Source organism: Babylonia areolata, chromosome 2 (assembly GCF_041734735.1).
Source record: "Babylonia areolata isolate BAREFJ2019XMU chromosome 2, ASM4173473v1, whole genome shotgun sequence".
NCBI lineage: Eukaryota > Metazoa > Mollusca > Gastropoda > Neogastropoda > Buccinidae > Babylonia > Babylonia areolata.
This window is the reverse complement of record NC_134877.1, coordinates 46078476-46092722: the sequence shown is the minus strand read 5'-3', so window position 1 is coordinate 46092722 and position 14247 is coordinate 46078476. Positions and strand designations below refer to the sequence as shown.

At 42.8% G+C, this 14247-nt stretch overlaps 1 protein-coding gene across 4 annotated transcripts in view; it reads right to left on the bottom strand.

The window, feature by feature from the left end:
* Positions 1-14247, bottom strand: part of LOC143302025 (uncharacterized) — a 75911-nt gene that overhangs the window by 34401 nt on the left and 27263 nt on the right. For all 4 annotated transcript variants that reach the window (XM_076616515.1, XM_076616522.1, XM_076616534.1 and 1 more), the window contains exons 8-14: positions 11977-12018; positions 10184-10284; positions 9657-9724; positions 9188-9396; positions 7920-7991; positions 3159-3348; positions 1768-1937 (exon numbers count right to left, since the gene is read on the bottom strand). In XM_076616515.1, coding sequence (XP_076472630.1) covers positions 1768-1937; positions 3159-3348; positions 7920-7991; positions 9188-9396; positions 9657-9724; positions 10184-10284; positions 11977-12018 — 852 coding nt within the window. The remainder of the gene's footprint in view (positions 1-1767; positions 1938-3158; positions 3349-7919; positions 7992-9187; positions 9397-9656; positions 9725-10183; positions 10285-11976; positions 12019-14247) is intronic.

The window sequence follows — 14247 nt, the reverse complement described above, 5'->3', positions numbered from 1 at the left end:
ATTTTACTCTCCAAACACCAGTGGATATGGGGGCCATTCTATAGTAGTAGTAGGCCTCCTTTGGTCATGGCTGACCATGGACAGAATATATCCGACCTAATGTCTAATTGGGCTGTTTGCTTGGATCATGCAGCGTCGCCTGTGACTGTAGAGAACGATGCGAGAGAGACAGTCTCTGTCGCAGCGGTCACATGTGTAAGCTGATGCTGTTCTATTGGCTGCCGTCCCTTTTCTGCGAGGTCGCTTTTCTGCGTTCTATGCTTGAAATTGACCCTTGGGTTTAAATCTGACCCAGGTAGAATCAGAACAGGCTATTCAAGTAGAAGTCCCCAATGTTTGCTTCCGTAAAATCTTACCTGAGAAGAGAGTTGGGGGGTGGGGGGGGGGGGGTAGAGAGAGGGGGTACGCCAGTAAATACCAGCCCAGAGCTGCCCCCCTTTCTTTAACAATAGTTTGATTAAACCTGAAGACAGAGGCTGATTTTCAACAAAGAGGGGTGGGGTGGGGGGCAGATCAAGACTAGCGCAGAAATGCCCCAGGGTAAAATAACTTTTTAATCATGGAGGGGTCGATCGTGACTAATGTAGAAAGACCCCCATGTACAATCCAGTAATAGCATAGTTTGAGGCTGTTACGCCGGTATTGCCGCAGTCACTTGGTATGCAACTGCCTGTTCAGATCCGTCATACACAAGAGTCTACTCTCCTGATATCAGTAACTGTTGGTAAGTGAGCGTACCTTCAGAAGTGTAGACCAATGTCAGTCCCTCAAACGACAATGCCCACGGATAAAACCCATAAAAGAAATGCATGTCTTTGTTGTCTCCATTTCATTCAGTTCTTCTCCTTCTTTGTTCATGGGCTGCAACTCCCACGTTCACTCGTATGTACACGAGTGGGCTTTTACGTGTATGACTGTACTTACCCCGCCATGAAGGCAGCCATACTCTGCTTTCGGGGATATGCATGCTGGGTTATGTTCTTGCTTCCATAACCCACCGAACGCTGACATGGATTACAGGATCTTTAACGTGCGTATTTGATCTTCTGCGTGCACATACACAAGAAGGCGGTTCAGGCACTAGCAGGTCTGCACATCTGTTGACCTGGGAGATCTGAAAAATCACCCTTTACCCACCAGGCGCCGTTACCGAGATTCAAAATCGGGACCCTCAGATTGAAAGTCCAACGCATCGAATAGGTCACGTTTCACAGTTTTGCACCATCGAAAGTAATAAATTCTGGGGGTGCTAATTATCAACTTTCGTATTTTAATGGAATCGAATTATACAGTTGCTTTTCTGTGTAATGTCATCGTGGAAAATACTCATTCTGAGGACATACATGTAAAACTACCTTTACAACAATTCTAATTATCCTCATTGTGAAGGTATGAAATCTGCACACTCGGTGTTCTAAAAAATGTGGTGCGACTGCAGTCTTCAGAATAATATAGATCAGACATTGCAAGTCTGATCTTGAAAGCGATTTTCACTGTTCGAAAGAGCATTAAATAAAACATTAACAACAAAACCTTCACAAAAATATAAACAATGGAAAGCTTCCAAATGTTGACATGCGACCCATTCCAAGCTGGAAGGTCGAAAACATTATAACGGCTGTCCAGCACTTTAAACCTTAAAATCGTCACTCCGTCTCATTTATCGGCACAGCCTGTTCATTTATCATCGTCATTGTCATTATCGTCATCGTCACAGTCCTCAACACCAATCGTTCTCAGGAACACCACCATCGCTCTGGGTCTTACTGGGGAACGGAATTTGGGTGAAGTTGCTATGGATGTAGGCGTTTCGGGCGGGGATTCGCTGCTCCTGGCTATAGATGATGGATGTGTTGCTCTCGTGTTTCCCGGCAATGACTGTGATCCGGTTGGTCTGAGTGTCCACCAGATTCGACCAGTAGTCCCGTTTTGGCTCTCTGTCGGCATGAAGACAGTGGGTAGTCAGAATCTGGGGGTTTACACGAGTGTGTGTTTGTTTGTGTGTGTGTGTGTGTGTGTGTGTGTGTGTGTGTGTGTGTGTGTGTGTGTATGTATGTATGTATGTATGTGTGTGTGTGTGTGTGTGTGTGTGTGTGTGTGTGTAGTGTAGTGTAGTGTAGTGTAGTGTAGTGTGGTGTGATGTCGTGTAGTGTCTATGTGAACATGCACGCGTACGCGCGAAAGGGGAGAGAGAGAGATACAAATACATAGTAAGCAATCACATTCAACAGCTTGTTTTTATGATATTTCAAAAAGCCAAAATACGTATAGGGGTGAAAAAGGGTGTGTGTGGGTGTGTGTGTGTGCAACAAACTTATCTTTTCCTTTAACTTCATATAAAGTCCTATAACTATAACTTCATATAAAGTCGATAACAAAATCCTGTTCTGATAAGCAGTGATAAATGCGCAATGGATAATTACTCCATACCAACGTCATGCAGACCATCCCTTCCTCCCATACTGGTCCACAAAAACAAAATTAAAGACTTCTTGAGAACTTACACAGTTTTCTTCTTTAGATACCGAATTTTCGGCAAACAGCGGTGCAAGCAACCAATGTAATCAGCACCAAATCATAAATAAGTACAATTGCTTTCTTGCACGTACTCTTCCACTTTCTTCTACAATTAAAATGAAAAGCCACAGCTATCGTTATTTTCCAATGAAGAAAGTGCAAACTTTTGACCGAAACATCAACTTTTCAAATGCATTTTGAAGGTGTTCGTGGTGTACGTGTTCATGAAGCAGCCGTTAGTGCATTCAGTGAGACGCTAGTGGTAGACCATTTACAGCCTGCAGAATTTTATTCATCTCTCGACATTGTTTAAACATTTTAAGACAACATGCCTGCTTTTATGAAATGGTCCTTAACTTTTTGTGAACCTGTATATTCACAAGGCACAATAACTTTTTGTGAACCTGCATATTCACAAGGCACAATAAGTCCGCAAAGCAGATATGCTATCATATCTTACTATATGCCATCATATATCGGTTAACCCTAAATATAAAGCATAACCTGAACATGAAATGCGCTCGAAATAGCTTCGAAATATACTGCGGAAAACAGAATAAGTCCAACAGAAAGCATGGGAAACAGTTTTCCGGATGAGCAGTACTTCTGTGTAGAGTCTATAACATCCTCATTTAACTCACTCCGCCATGCAGTGTCCAGCAGTGATGATGTTCCAGCGGTCTAGGATGCTCCCTCCGCAGAAGAAAAACCCTTTCTCGGTCTCTGTGTCCTTCACCAGCATCACCATCCAGGGGAACGACCCCCTCCTCGCCTCCGATCCCCCAACTACGCGTAGGTCTGGCATCACACGGACCTCGCCGCACGGCACGACTGTGACAGCACATACCGGTTAACATTCACGCATACGAATGCACACACACACACACACACACACACACACACACAAACACACACCCACACACATACACACACACGCGTGCACGCACGCACACAAACACATCACACACACACACACACACACACACACACACACACACACACACACACACACACACACACTCACTCACTCACTCACTCACTCACACAGTGAACGAACGCAAACGCATGCTTGCACAAACCCCCTCCCCATCCCATCTCCACCATCATGTACAACCACATGCCATCACTGAACTAGACCACACACCGCATGCCAAACAAAATCCAACACAACCCCGTCGCAGAAAGAGAGAGAGAGGGAGACAGAGAGAGAGAGAGAGAGAGAGAGAGAGAGAGAGAGAGAGGCCTGGAAAGAGAAAGTGCTTTTTCCATACGACCTGGTTCTGTAGGAAGGAATTTTTAACAGACGGTCATCAGGCGATGACCGATGCTGGTATAATGGAGATCAGTAATGCAGAAACTCAGAAAGTAACAAGGAATCCTGCCATTTATAAATTTGTAGTACAGGAGAGAGGATTTGTAATCTACTCTTTTCTCAGTAGGTAACCAGGGAAGGGAATGAAGAAGTGGAGTGACATGAACAGGTTTAGGAGAACAGAAAAGAAGCCGTGCAGCATGATTCTGGTCTCTCAAAAGTCTGGATAACAAGAAATTGGGGCATCCAGCAAGAATTACAGTAGTTAAGCCTACATAGTACCAGGGAACAGAGAGTTCTGCTGCATTCTGTGACAGAAAGTGCCAAATAGAGCTTATTCTGTGCAGCTCCAGGTAACAGACTGGATATATCGAGGAATTATGTCGTTCAAAAGATTAGAGTATGTCTCAGTAAACACCAAGGTTGCGAACAGTTTTTGAAGTTGGACTATTGCACCCAATAGTCAGGTCAGGTCAGGGGCATAGCCCATGCTACTGGTACCATGTAACCCAGTACTACCTGCCGTATGTGAAGTCTCCGACGAGCTAGCCCTTCATAAACCCAGCTTTCCCAAGCCTTGCGGCGATGGAGAAGTGGTAACGGGGACAGGCAGAGGATGCTGCTGGCAGTTCCTAGTCACGACTCTGCACGCAGGTGGCTGTGGAGTGATGGTTGTCCGCTGTAGACTGGGGCAGATGCGGCGCCCGTATCCTCCCACAGTGTCAGAGCAGCCCTTTTTAGGGACAGCACTGCTACTCCCCACACGGGGAAGGGGAGATAAAAGGATCCCTAAACAAAGCTTGCCTTGCCTAGTACCTAGCAGGAAACCGCACCTACTTGGACATCCAACACTAGCGGTCGAAAACAACAGAAGAAAAGAACCAGGAGTCATGCCCTGACTCTGGGTGCCTGGAATGTTCGCATCCTTTCAGACAGAGACGACAGACCTGAAAGACGCACAGCGCTCATTGCTAGAATGCTGCAGCAGTAAATCCAAGCAGCTCTCCAATAAATTCATGCATCGATTGATGTAGAAGAGGTATGGAGCACCTTTAGAAATGCTGTGTACACAGCAGCAGCTGACACACTCGGCTTTGTACAGAGGAGTCACAAAGACTGGTTTGACGAGAACAACTCTGGAATCTCCAAGCTCCTGAACACACTGCATATACGGCATCAGGATCACATTTCCGATAAAGACTGCCAGAGGAAGAAGAACCAGTACTTGCAAACCAAGCAACTTGTACAGAAGAGGCTGCGTGAGATGAAGAACACCTGGTGGGAGAGAAAGTCCGAAGAGCTTCAGTCCGCTGCTGATGCTCGCGACATGAAGACCTTCCATGATGGTCTCCGAACTGTGTACGGGCCGAGAGTTACAGGATCAACCCCTGTCCGAGCCTTGGACCAGACCACCCTCCTGACAGACAAGAAAGACATCCTTGCCCGCTGGACAGAGCACTTCAACACCCTCAACAGGAATTCGTCCGTATCTGACGAGGTAAATGCAGCCCTCCCACAGCTACCAGTCAATGACTCGCTAGCTGCCCTTCCCACCAAGGCCGAGACCCAGAAGGCCCTAAAGCTGACAACGTTAGGAAAAGCACCGGGAGCGGATGAAATCCAGGCTGACATCTACAAGTATGGAGGCGAGGTGGTGACAGACAAGTTGACCGCCCTGTTCCAGTCTACCTGGGAGAGAGGGGAGGTCCCCCAGGATTTCAAGGATGCTTCAATTGTCCACATTTACAAACGGAAGGGAGACAAAACATCCTGCGATAACCACCGTGGAATCTCTCTCCTGTGCATCGCCGGCAAGATCTTCGCCCGCATCATACTGAACAGACTAACTGACCATGTCTCCAACACAGTCATCCTTGAAGCACAGTGCGGCTTCCGCTCAGGCAGGGGAACATGTGACATGGTGTTTGCCGTACGCCAGATGCAAGAGACGTGCCGTGAGCAGAACAAGGAGCTCCATATGGTCTTTTAGACCTGACTAAGGCCTTCGACATGGTGAACCACCGTGGTCTGTGGAAGATCCTCCTAAAGTTCGGCTGCCCAGAGAGCCTAATCCAGCTGATTGCGTCATTCTACGATGGCATGCAGGCGAGAATACAGGAAAATACTGACATGTCGGATCTGTTCCCTGTGGTAAATGGAGTGAAGCAGGGCTGCGTCCTGGCACCCACACTGTTCTCCATTCTCTTCTCTGCCATGCTGATTGACGCCTTCCATGACTGTGACCGGGGCATCTACATTCAGTTTCGCACAGATGTCAAACTTTTCAACTTGCGGCAACTCCACGCTAGGTCCAGGGTGTTTGAGGCACTGTTGAGAGAGTTCCTCTTCGCTGATGACTGCGCACTTGTTGCACACACCCATGAGGACATGCAGTTCATTATGGACAGCTTCTCAACCTCCTGCAGGCGCTTTGGACTCATCATCAGCCTCAGCAAGACCGAGTCCATGTACCAACCAGCTAGCTCACAGAACGCCAGTGCCTCCCCCCACCTGCAATCAAGATCGATGACACAGCGATCAAGTCAGTCAACAAGTTTTGCTACCTGGGCAGCACCCTATGCAACAACGGAGCCCTTGATGCAGACGAGACGCTGCGCATCGCCAAGGCCAGCTCCGCCTTTGGCAGACTTAACAACAGGCTGTGGAACAACAAAGGCATTAGGCTCAGCACCAAAATCAAAACCTACAAAGTTGTTGTGCTGACCACCTTATTGTACTGCTGTGAAACATGGACGACGTATCGCCGTCACATTCAACAACTTGAGCAGTTTCACCAGAGATGCCTACGAAAGATCCTCGGCATAAAGTGGCAAGACAGAGTCTCCAACCTCCAGGAGAGGAGCGGCCTGGCCAGCATCGAAAGCCTGCTGATCAAGTGCCAGCTACGCTGGACAGGACATGTTGTCCGCATGACAGACAGCAGGATCCAGAAGATGCTCTTGTATGGCCAGCTGAATGAAGGCCACCGCGAACTTGGAAGACCCTGCAAGCTCTTCAAGGACACCTTGAAGACAAACCTCAAAGTCTGTGACATAGACATCGCTTCCTGGGAAGCTGATGCCCTTGACCGCTCTCGCTGGAGGATGCTGTGCTCTAGTGGCATAAAGACGTTTGAAAACAAGAGAACGCTGGCCATTAAGGAGAAGCATGAGCGAAGGAAGCAGAGCTCAACTTCTGGAGACGTTTTCCCTTGCACCAACTGTGGGAAGTGCTGCGCATCCAGAATCGGCCTCTTCTCCCATATGAGGACACACACCGACAGATAAGCCTGCCTGCCTACTCATCCGTCGGTCCGACGGGAGACTCCATCATCATCATCATCATCTTTGCACCCATTCAATCGAACAGTTCGGGGAAGTGAAAAAATATGTAGCAAATGTTTTACCTTGGCCATTCACCTGTAGTTTGTTGTTTGTCATCCATAGTTTTGTGTCAGCTATGCATCGTTGAGAAGAGGTGATGATATCAGAGATGAGAAATTGAACCAAAGTTGTAATTTTGGTTATCATCCGAAAAACTGTGAAAGGGAATGATTGGACACCATTTCTGAAACAGGTTGTGTATAATGCAGAAAAAGAACTGATCCAATGACAGATCCTTGGGGAATACCAAATTCTAAGGGAGAGGGTCTTGAATGCAGACGGTTCACAGTAACAGTCTGGTTCCGGTTGGAGAGGTATGAGCTGTGCCAACAGAGAGCCGTGCCAGAAACACCAAAAGTACGGGAGAATCGACTTATCAAAATATTATAATCAGTCGTGTCAAAAACTGCTGACAGATCAAGAAGAGAAAAAACTAAGGCTGCGAGAAGTTCATTGACAACTGTCAGTAAAGCAGTTTCAGGCTGTTCTTATTCAGATGCTCAGAGAGTTGCGGGAGAACAATCTTTTCAATAATTTGGACAGAAAAGACACACTTATCTTTCCAGTTGACATATCGAATGATGTCAATAATCTTATTTTCAGCTTAGATGGTAACTGATTTTGCTTTGTATGAAAGTTGCCATTTATGCATACATCTGCCAGGAGTAACAAAATTCATAAACAATGTATCAAGAAATAAAGATTACCTGGTGGCTTCTCTGTGGTGCTAGTGGAAGTCCTTCCCGTGAGCACTGTCGTCGTGGTGGTGAAGGCGACATCTGGGGTTACCGATAAATGACAAAAAAAATACTTGTCATAACTCAAATAGTGCTGTTGTGTTCCTTTTTACATGTATGTATTTTAAGTGAAAATTGCTGTCATCTCAGCCGTTTAATCATGTGTGTGTGTCTGTGCGTGCGTGTTAGTGTGAGTGTTGGAGCGTAACAGTTGTAGTATTGATAGTATGTTACTTTGTGAGTTTTATGCATTGTGTTTTTATAACATTAATGATTCTGTTTTATGTTTCTACTACTTTCTATATGCTTTCTTGTTTCACTTTAGGCACTGGAATGTAAAGCGCTTAGAGCTTGCTTATGCTTGTATTATAGCGCTATATAAAAATAAATTATTATTATCATTATTATTATTATTATCAAAGCAGTTTCAGTGCTGTGACCAGCACGATAAGCTGATTGCAGCTTCAGTTTCAGTTTCAGTAGCTCAAGGAGGCGTCACTGCGTTCGGACAAATCCATATACGCTACACCACATCTGCCAAGCAGATGCCTGACCAGCAGCGTAACCCAACGCGCTTAGTCAGGCCTTGAGAAAAAAAAGCAAATAAATAATAGATAAATACATAAAAAAAGAACTACTGCTACTAACAATAATATGTATAAGGCGCAAAAACTTGATGAAGTCAACTATAAGCGTACAAAACAAAAAACTAATAATAATAATAATATTAATAATAATAATAATAATAGTAAAAATAATAATAATAATAATAATAATAATAAAATAAAATTAAAATAAATACATAAATAATAATAATAATTTTATTTAAAAAATAAAAATAATATAAAATAAATAAATAAAATAATTAATAAATAAAATGATAATAAATAAATAAATAAATAAAACAATAATAATAAAAACAAAAACAAAACAAAACAAAAAAATAAAATAATAATGATAATAGCTGATTGCAAGGAATAGAATAGGCTGTTGTTATTGAGATGTTCAAAGAGTTGCAGGAGAACAAACCTTTCAATATTTTGGACAGAAGAGACACACATCTTTCCAGTTGATACATCGAATGATGTCAATAATCTTATTTGCAGCTTAAATAGTAATTGATTGTGTTTGGTATGAAAGTTGCCATTTGTGTATGCATCTGCCGGTCTGCCAGGAGTAACAAAATTCATGAAAAAAAAGCCAGTTTATCAAGCAATAAAGCTTACGTGGTGGCTTACCCGTGGGTGATGCCGTCGTGGTGGTGACGACAAGAGTTACTGATAAACTACTGGTGATGATTCTCGTGGCGTCGGGGTAATTGAACAGCTGCTTATGGCCTTCGAGAAACGCTTCCCTCAGTTGACTCGCCTGCAGATCTGTGTCTTCAGGACTTCGGATCTTGAGTTTCAGGATGCTTGTCACCAGGATCGACCTGCTCTGGTGCTTACTGAGCACACGTGCAAGATATGAGAGTATTTTATTATCTCTAACAGAGAAAGGTGTTTTACATGTGATATTGCAAGTAAAACAAGCATAAAACCTTATATTAGCTTTGGCTCTACTGAACATGCACTTAGTTCATTTTTCCTTTCATCCTGAAACCAGCCTTTTCAAAATCGATAAAGGCTACACATGATTTCCCATTCAATGAGAAATAAAGAAAGATGGAGAGAGAAAGAGCAAAAGAAAAGGGAAAAAAAGCCTTACCTCAGGCGAATAACAGTGCTGGAGTCAAAGAGGGCGCTGATGGAACTGTGGCTGTATATCTTATTGATCTGGAAACATAATCACACTTGAGTGTAATAGTGTTCTCTCTCTCTTTCTCAGTCTCTCTCTGTCTCTGTCTGTCTCTGTCTCTCCCCTCCACTTCTCTCTCATGGCCTTACATTGAAATTCCTGAGTGTCTGAGTTCTCTCTCTCTCTCTCTCTCTCTCTCTCTCTCTCTCTCTCTCTTTCCTTTTTCCCTCAATAAAAGAGTTTCGATTTCGATTTCTCTCATGGCCTTACATTGAAATTCCTGTGCCTGAGTTCCCCCCCCCCTCTCTCTCTCTCTCTCTCTTTCTCTAATGGCCAGGCATTAAAATTCCTGAGTGACTGAGTTCTCTCTCTCTCTCAAAGGAGAATATTCCACGCCTAAAATGAACATCGAAAGGGATTATTTGGAACTGTATTGCGTACACCCGTGACATCTACTAAGAACCCTGAGGTGGTCCAACAGGCACATCCACGTTTACCAATTTTTCCAGCCGCAAGATCAGAGAGTGATACTGGTAGCTTTGTGTGTCCTCAAACAGACTGCTCCACGGCTCCTCAAAGAGGAAAGAGGCTTGGAATTCTGCCCACAAGACATTGCAGCACATGCAAAGGTAAAATGAAAAATATCATAAAACAAAACACAACACTGAAGACAAAACGAACACAGATCCGTTTGAAACCAAACCTATTTCATAAAATAGTACATCCAGATTGATGTCCCATTACATGGTAGAATTCTGCTGCTCCTTGCATATGTACGCATCAATATAGCTTCCATACTAAACACGAGTCACTATGTTAACTCAACGTAGCTGCCATCAATCAATGTATAAGCGACGTTTCGTGAAAAAAGCGAGAGAAAAAAAAAAAAAAAACACAAAGATTTAAATTAAAAACAAAATCAGTCAAATGACTTCGGACATTTTTTTATTCTTCCGGGTTTACAACATACGCTCCCAAGATGCGCATTCTCATTGTTACTGGAATGTAGCGATTTTTTTTCTTTCTATTTTCTAGACAAATTTGGTGTCAGACAAAATATTCAAAGGGAAAACGAACTTGTTGAAGCTTGTCTCGAACACACACACACACACACACACACACACACACACACACACACACACACACACACACACACACACACATATGAATATATGCATACATACAAACACGCACACACTCGCACACACACACATATATTTTATGATAGTCAGTCGTGTCCGACTATGACCATCAGAACAGCAGAGGGGCAACTGCTGTCCTGACTATTTGGGCTAGAATTTGATTATAGTGGACAGTGTCTTGCCCAAGTTACATCCCCACTCTCTCGGCCAAGAGGGTTTTAGGACGGTTGGCGTTGGGATTGTTCCCAAAGGCCAACTAGCCCCCAAGGCTGCAGCACTAAGAGCCAGTGCAATCTTGCCTCCTCGTCTGAGGGTCATAGTCCTTCATAAAAGACTAAGCCGTAAATGATTTTCCATTGCAATGGAGAAACCATTGATAATACAGCTCTCACTTTGCTGTTGGCCCAACTCACATATACATACATACATACATACATATATACATGCATGCATGGATAGTCACACAGTCACACTGACAACTCAAAGAACGTTATCATATGGACTCACGAGAGGTGAATAATATACAGCACAAAACGAACACCAAGACATACATGAATGCATGTAATCAGAGTACGTGAAACAGAGAATATGCATGGAAGAGAAGTGCCATGAAATAAATTACAATACAATACCATAAAACCAGAAACAAATAGAATAAAGTGACATTCATTTACCAGAAATCATACGTGTGTGTGTGTGTGTGTGTGTGTGTGTGTGTGTGTGTGTGTGTGTGTGTGTGTGTGTGTGTGTGTGTGTGTGTGTGACATGTAAATATAAACATCTAATCTAAAAAAAAAAAGAAAGAAAAGAAAAGAAATGACATGAAACACAACGAATCATATAAAAACGAAATGAAATAAAATAGCACACAATGAATATCTTTCAAAGTAATAAAACAAATCTATATGACAAAAAAGTGTTTCGTATGATGAATATATATATATATATATATATATATATATATATATATATATATATATATATATATATATATATATATATATATATAAAGCGAAACAAAACAAAAGCAGCAAATAAAATGACATATCTTAAAAAGTTATAAAACAGGTTCTCACACACACACACACACACACACACACACACACACACACACACACACACACACAAACACACACATACAAGCATACCTTGCGTCCTTTCCATTTCGATCTTGTCGTCGCTTGAGCTCTCTGCGTAAAAATGAAAGTGAATAAAAATATTAAGTGAAATAAGACACTAACAGAAAGTACTATAATGAAAATAAAACAAAATATCCTCTTTTGATTTAACTAATACTATACTGAATATGACCAAAAATACCATGCGAGGCTTCATACCAGTCGGAATTTCTCCTTTCCTCCATTGAGGTAATACTGTGAGAAATCTAGCAATATTTCTGTGTCAGCGTATATGGTAAAACTGATGTTGCTTTATAATGGTGCCTGTAGCTGTATCAATGCTCTGGAGCATTAATGGTGTTTGCGTCAATCTTTGTCCATATTTTCAAAATCATGGATACGTATTCATATCCTGCAGCCAATGCCTTCATAAAGCAGGTCAAGGGAAAAGAAATAAAATGGTGATGAGGTCTTTTAGAAAACCATCTGCTGTCTTCGCCAGCCTTTTTCTGTTTTTGAGCGATCTGATCCGAATCGTGACATATCTGTCTGTTAAATCAGACAAATTATTCCCATTAGTCCAGATGCAACCACAGGTTGGGGGTATGGATCCACTTGGCCCGGTTTATTCCTTCTGACGTCCATTGCAAAATGGTTATTGATAACAGCGGTCAAATCTTATCCTCCTATTTCATTTGCAATTCGATTGGTATTTTTCATCCCATGTCTTTGTTAATTTCAGTGTTTGCCAATTCAGGGATTCAGGGGTGTGCCTACAGAAATTTGAAAGATCGTGTCATGAAAACCAGGCAATATGGAAGGTTAGATGTAAAAAGCATCCCAGTACCCTTGTAATTAAAGAATTTGTCTTGACCTTCTTGGTACAAGTTGTGAAATATTACATGACCGTTACTGGAACACAAGAGGCCACTTCGTTTATACAACACGTAAAGAATTACGAAGTCCCCTTCCATATTACGACCAACATCATCGGGCTAATGAATATGTCATTGTTCTGACATCATGCGCAGCCCGAAGGTATAAACCAATCAGGAACAAGGCAGGTGTAATCAGGCTAGATGGAACAGAGTCAACTGACTATAAACGTTCATGATTATTTCAAACTCTGTTTTCGTATTCTTCTACTTCAAAAGGGCGTACCGCAATCTGCCACACAGGCATGATGTATCGGATTTTCGTAAACAATTGAAGCGTGGGCATAACGAACATGCTCATTTTAAAGCATTTATTCGAGCTCCTCTGAATACATGTACATTATAGAATAGAGAAAATTAACTCAGTATAGGATGGTATACAAACAAACAAGCAACACGAAGGCAGATGTGTGAGATAAGTCTTGAAGACGACTGCAAACTTTTCAGTGTCCTGATTGACGTAGGGTATATCTCTCATACCTTGAGAGTTTCCTGGTTTTGAATCCAGATATATCAGTGAACAGTTTCCCTTTCTGGCATCCTGAATTCCAGGGTAGACTCTTTCAATGAATATAGTTTATAGGTTTTGCATCCTAAGTTCCAGACACATTTGTGAATAGTTTCCAGGTTTTAGATCCTAAATTCCTGTATATATTAGTGAACACTTCACTGTGCTTCTATCCTAAATGCCATTTGCATCGAGAATATGTTCGTCTTTTTGTATCCTTAATTCCATGATATATTAGGGAATACTTTTCTGTTTTTGAATCCTAAATTCTATTACATAATAGTGGATACTTTCCTGCTTTTGCATCCCATCATCAATCCCATCACTTATTATTGAATCCTTTCCAGGTTTTGGTATCCTAGGTTCCAGAATGTATTTCAAAGGCGACGTCCATGTATTTGTAAAGCAGGTTGAATCTAACGGTCATTATTTCAATGACATATGATATGCGACAAAACATTTTGTACGAAGTGTTGGGTTTCCGATAGATATGAAATTAATGACGCCGTGTGCAACCGAAATTACTCTTACGTTGCACGCTACGTAGTCGCTCATTGCGTGGCAGGCCTTTGCAAGGTCTGTTATGGCTTTTAAGCAGGTGATCCACGGACCTCAATAGAAACAGCGTGTTTTTGCCCCGGACCATTTGCACACGTCAGTGAAAACTGTCTGTGGGAGGAAGGTGGCAGAATGGTTAAGACGCTGAGCTGCCAATACAGAGAGTCCGTGAGGGTGTGGGTTCGAATCCCGCTCTCGCCCTTTATCCCAAGTTTGACTGGAAAATCAAACTGAGCGTCTAGTCTTTCGGATGAGACGATAAACCGAGGTCCCGTGTGCAGCACGCACTTGGCGCACTGA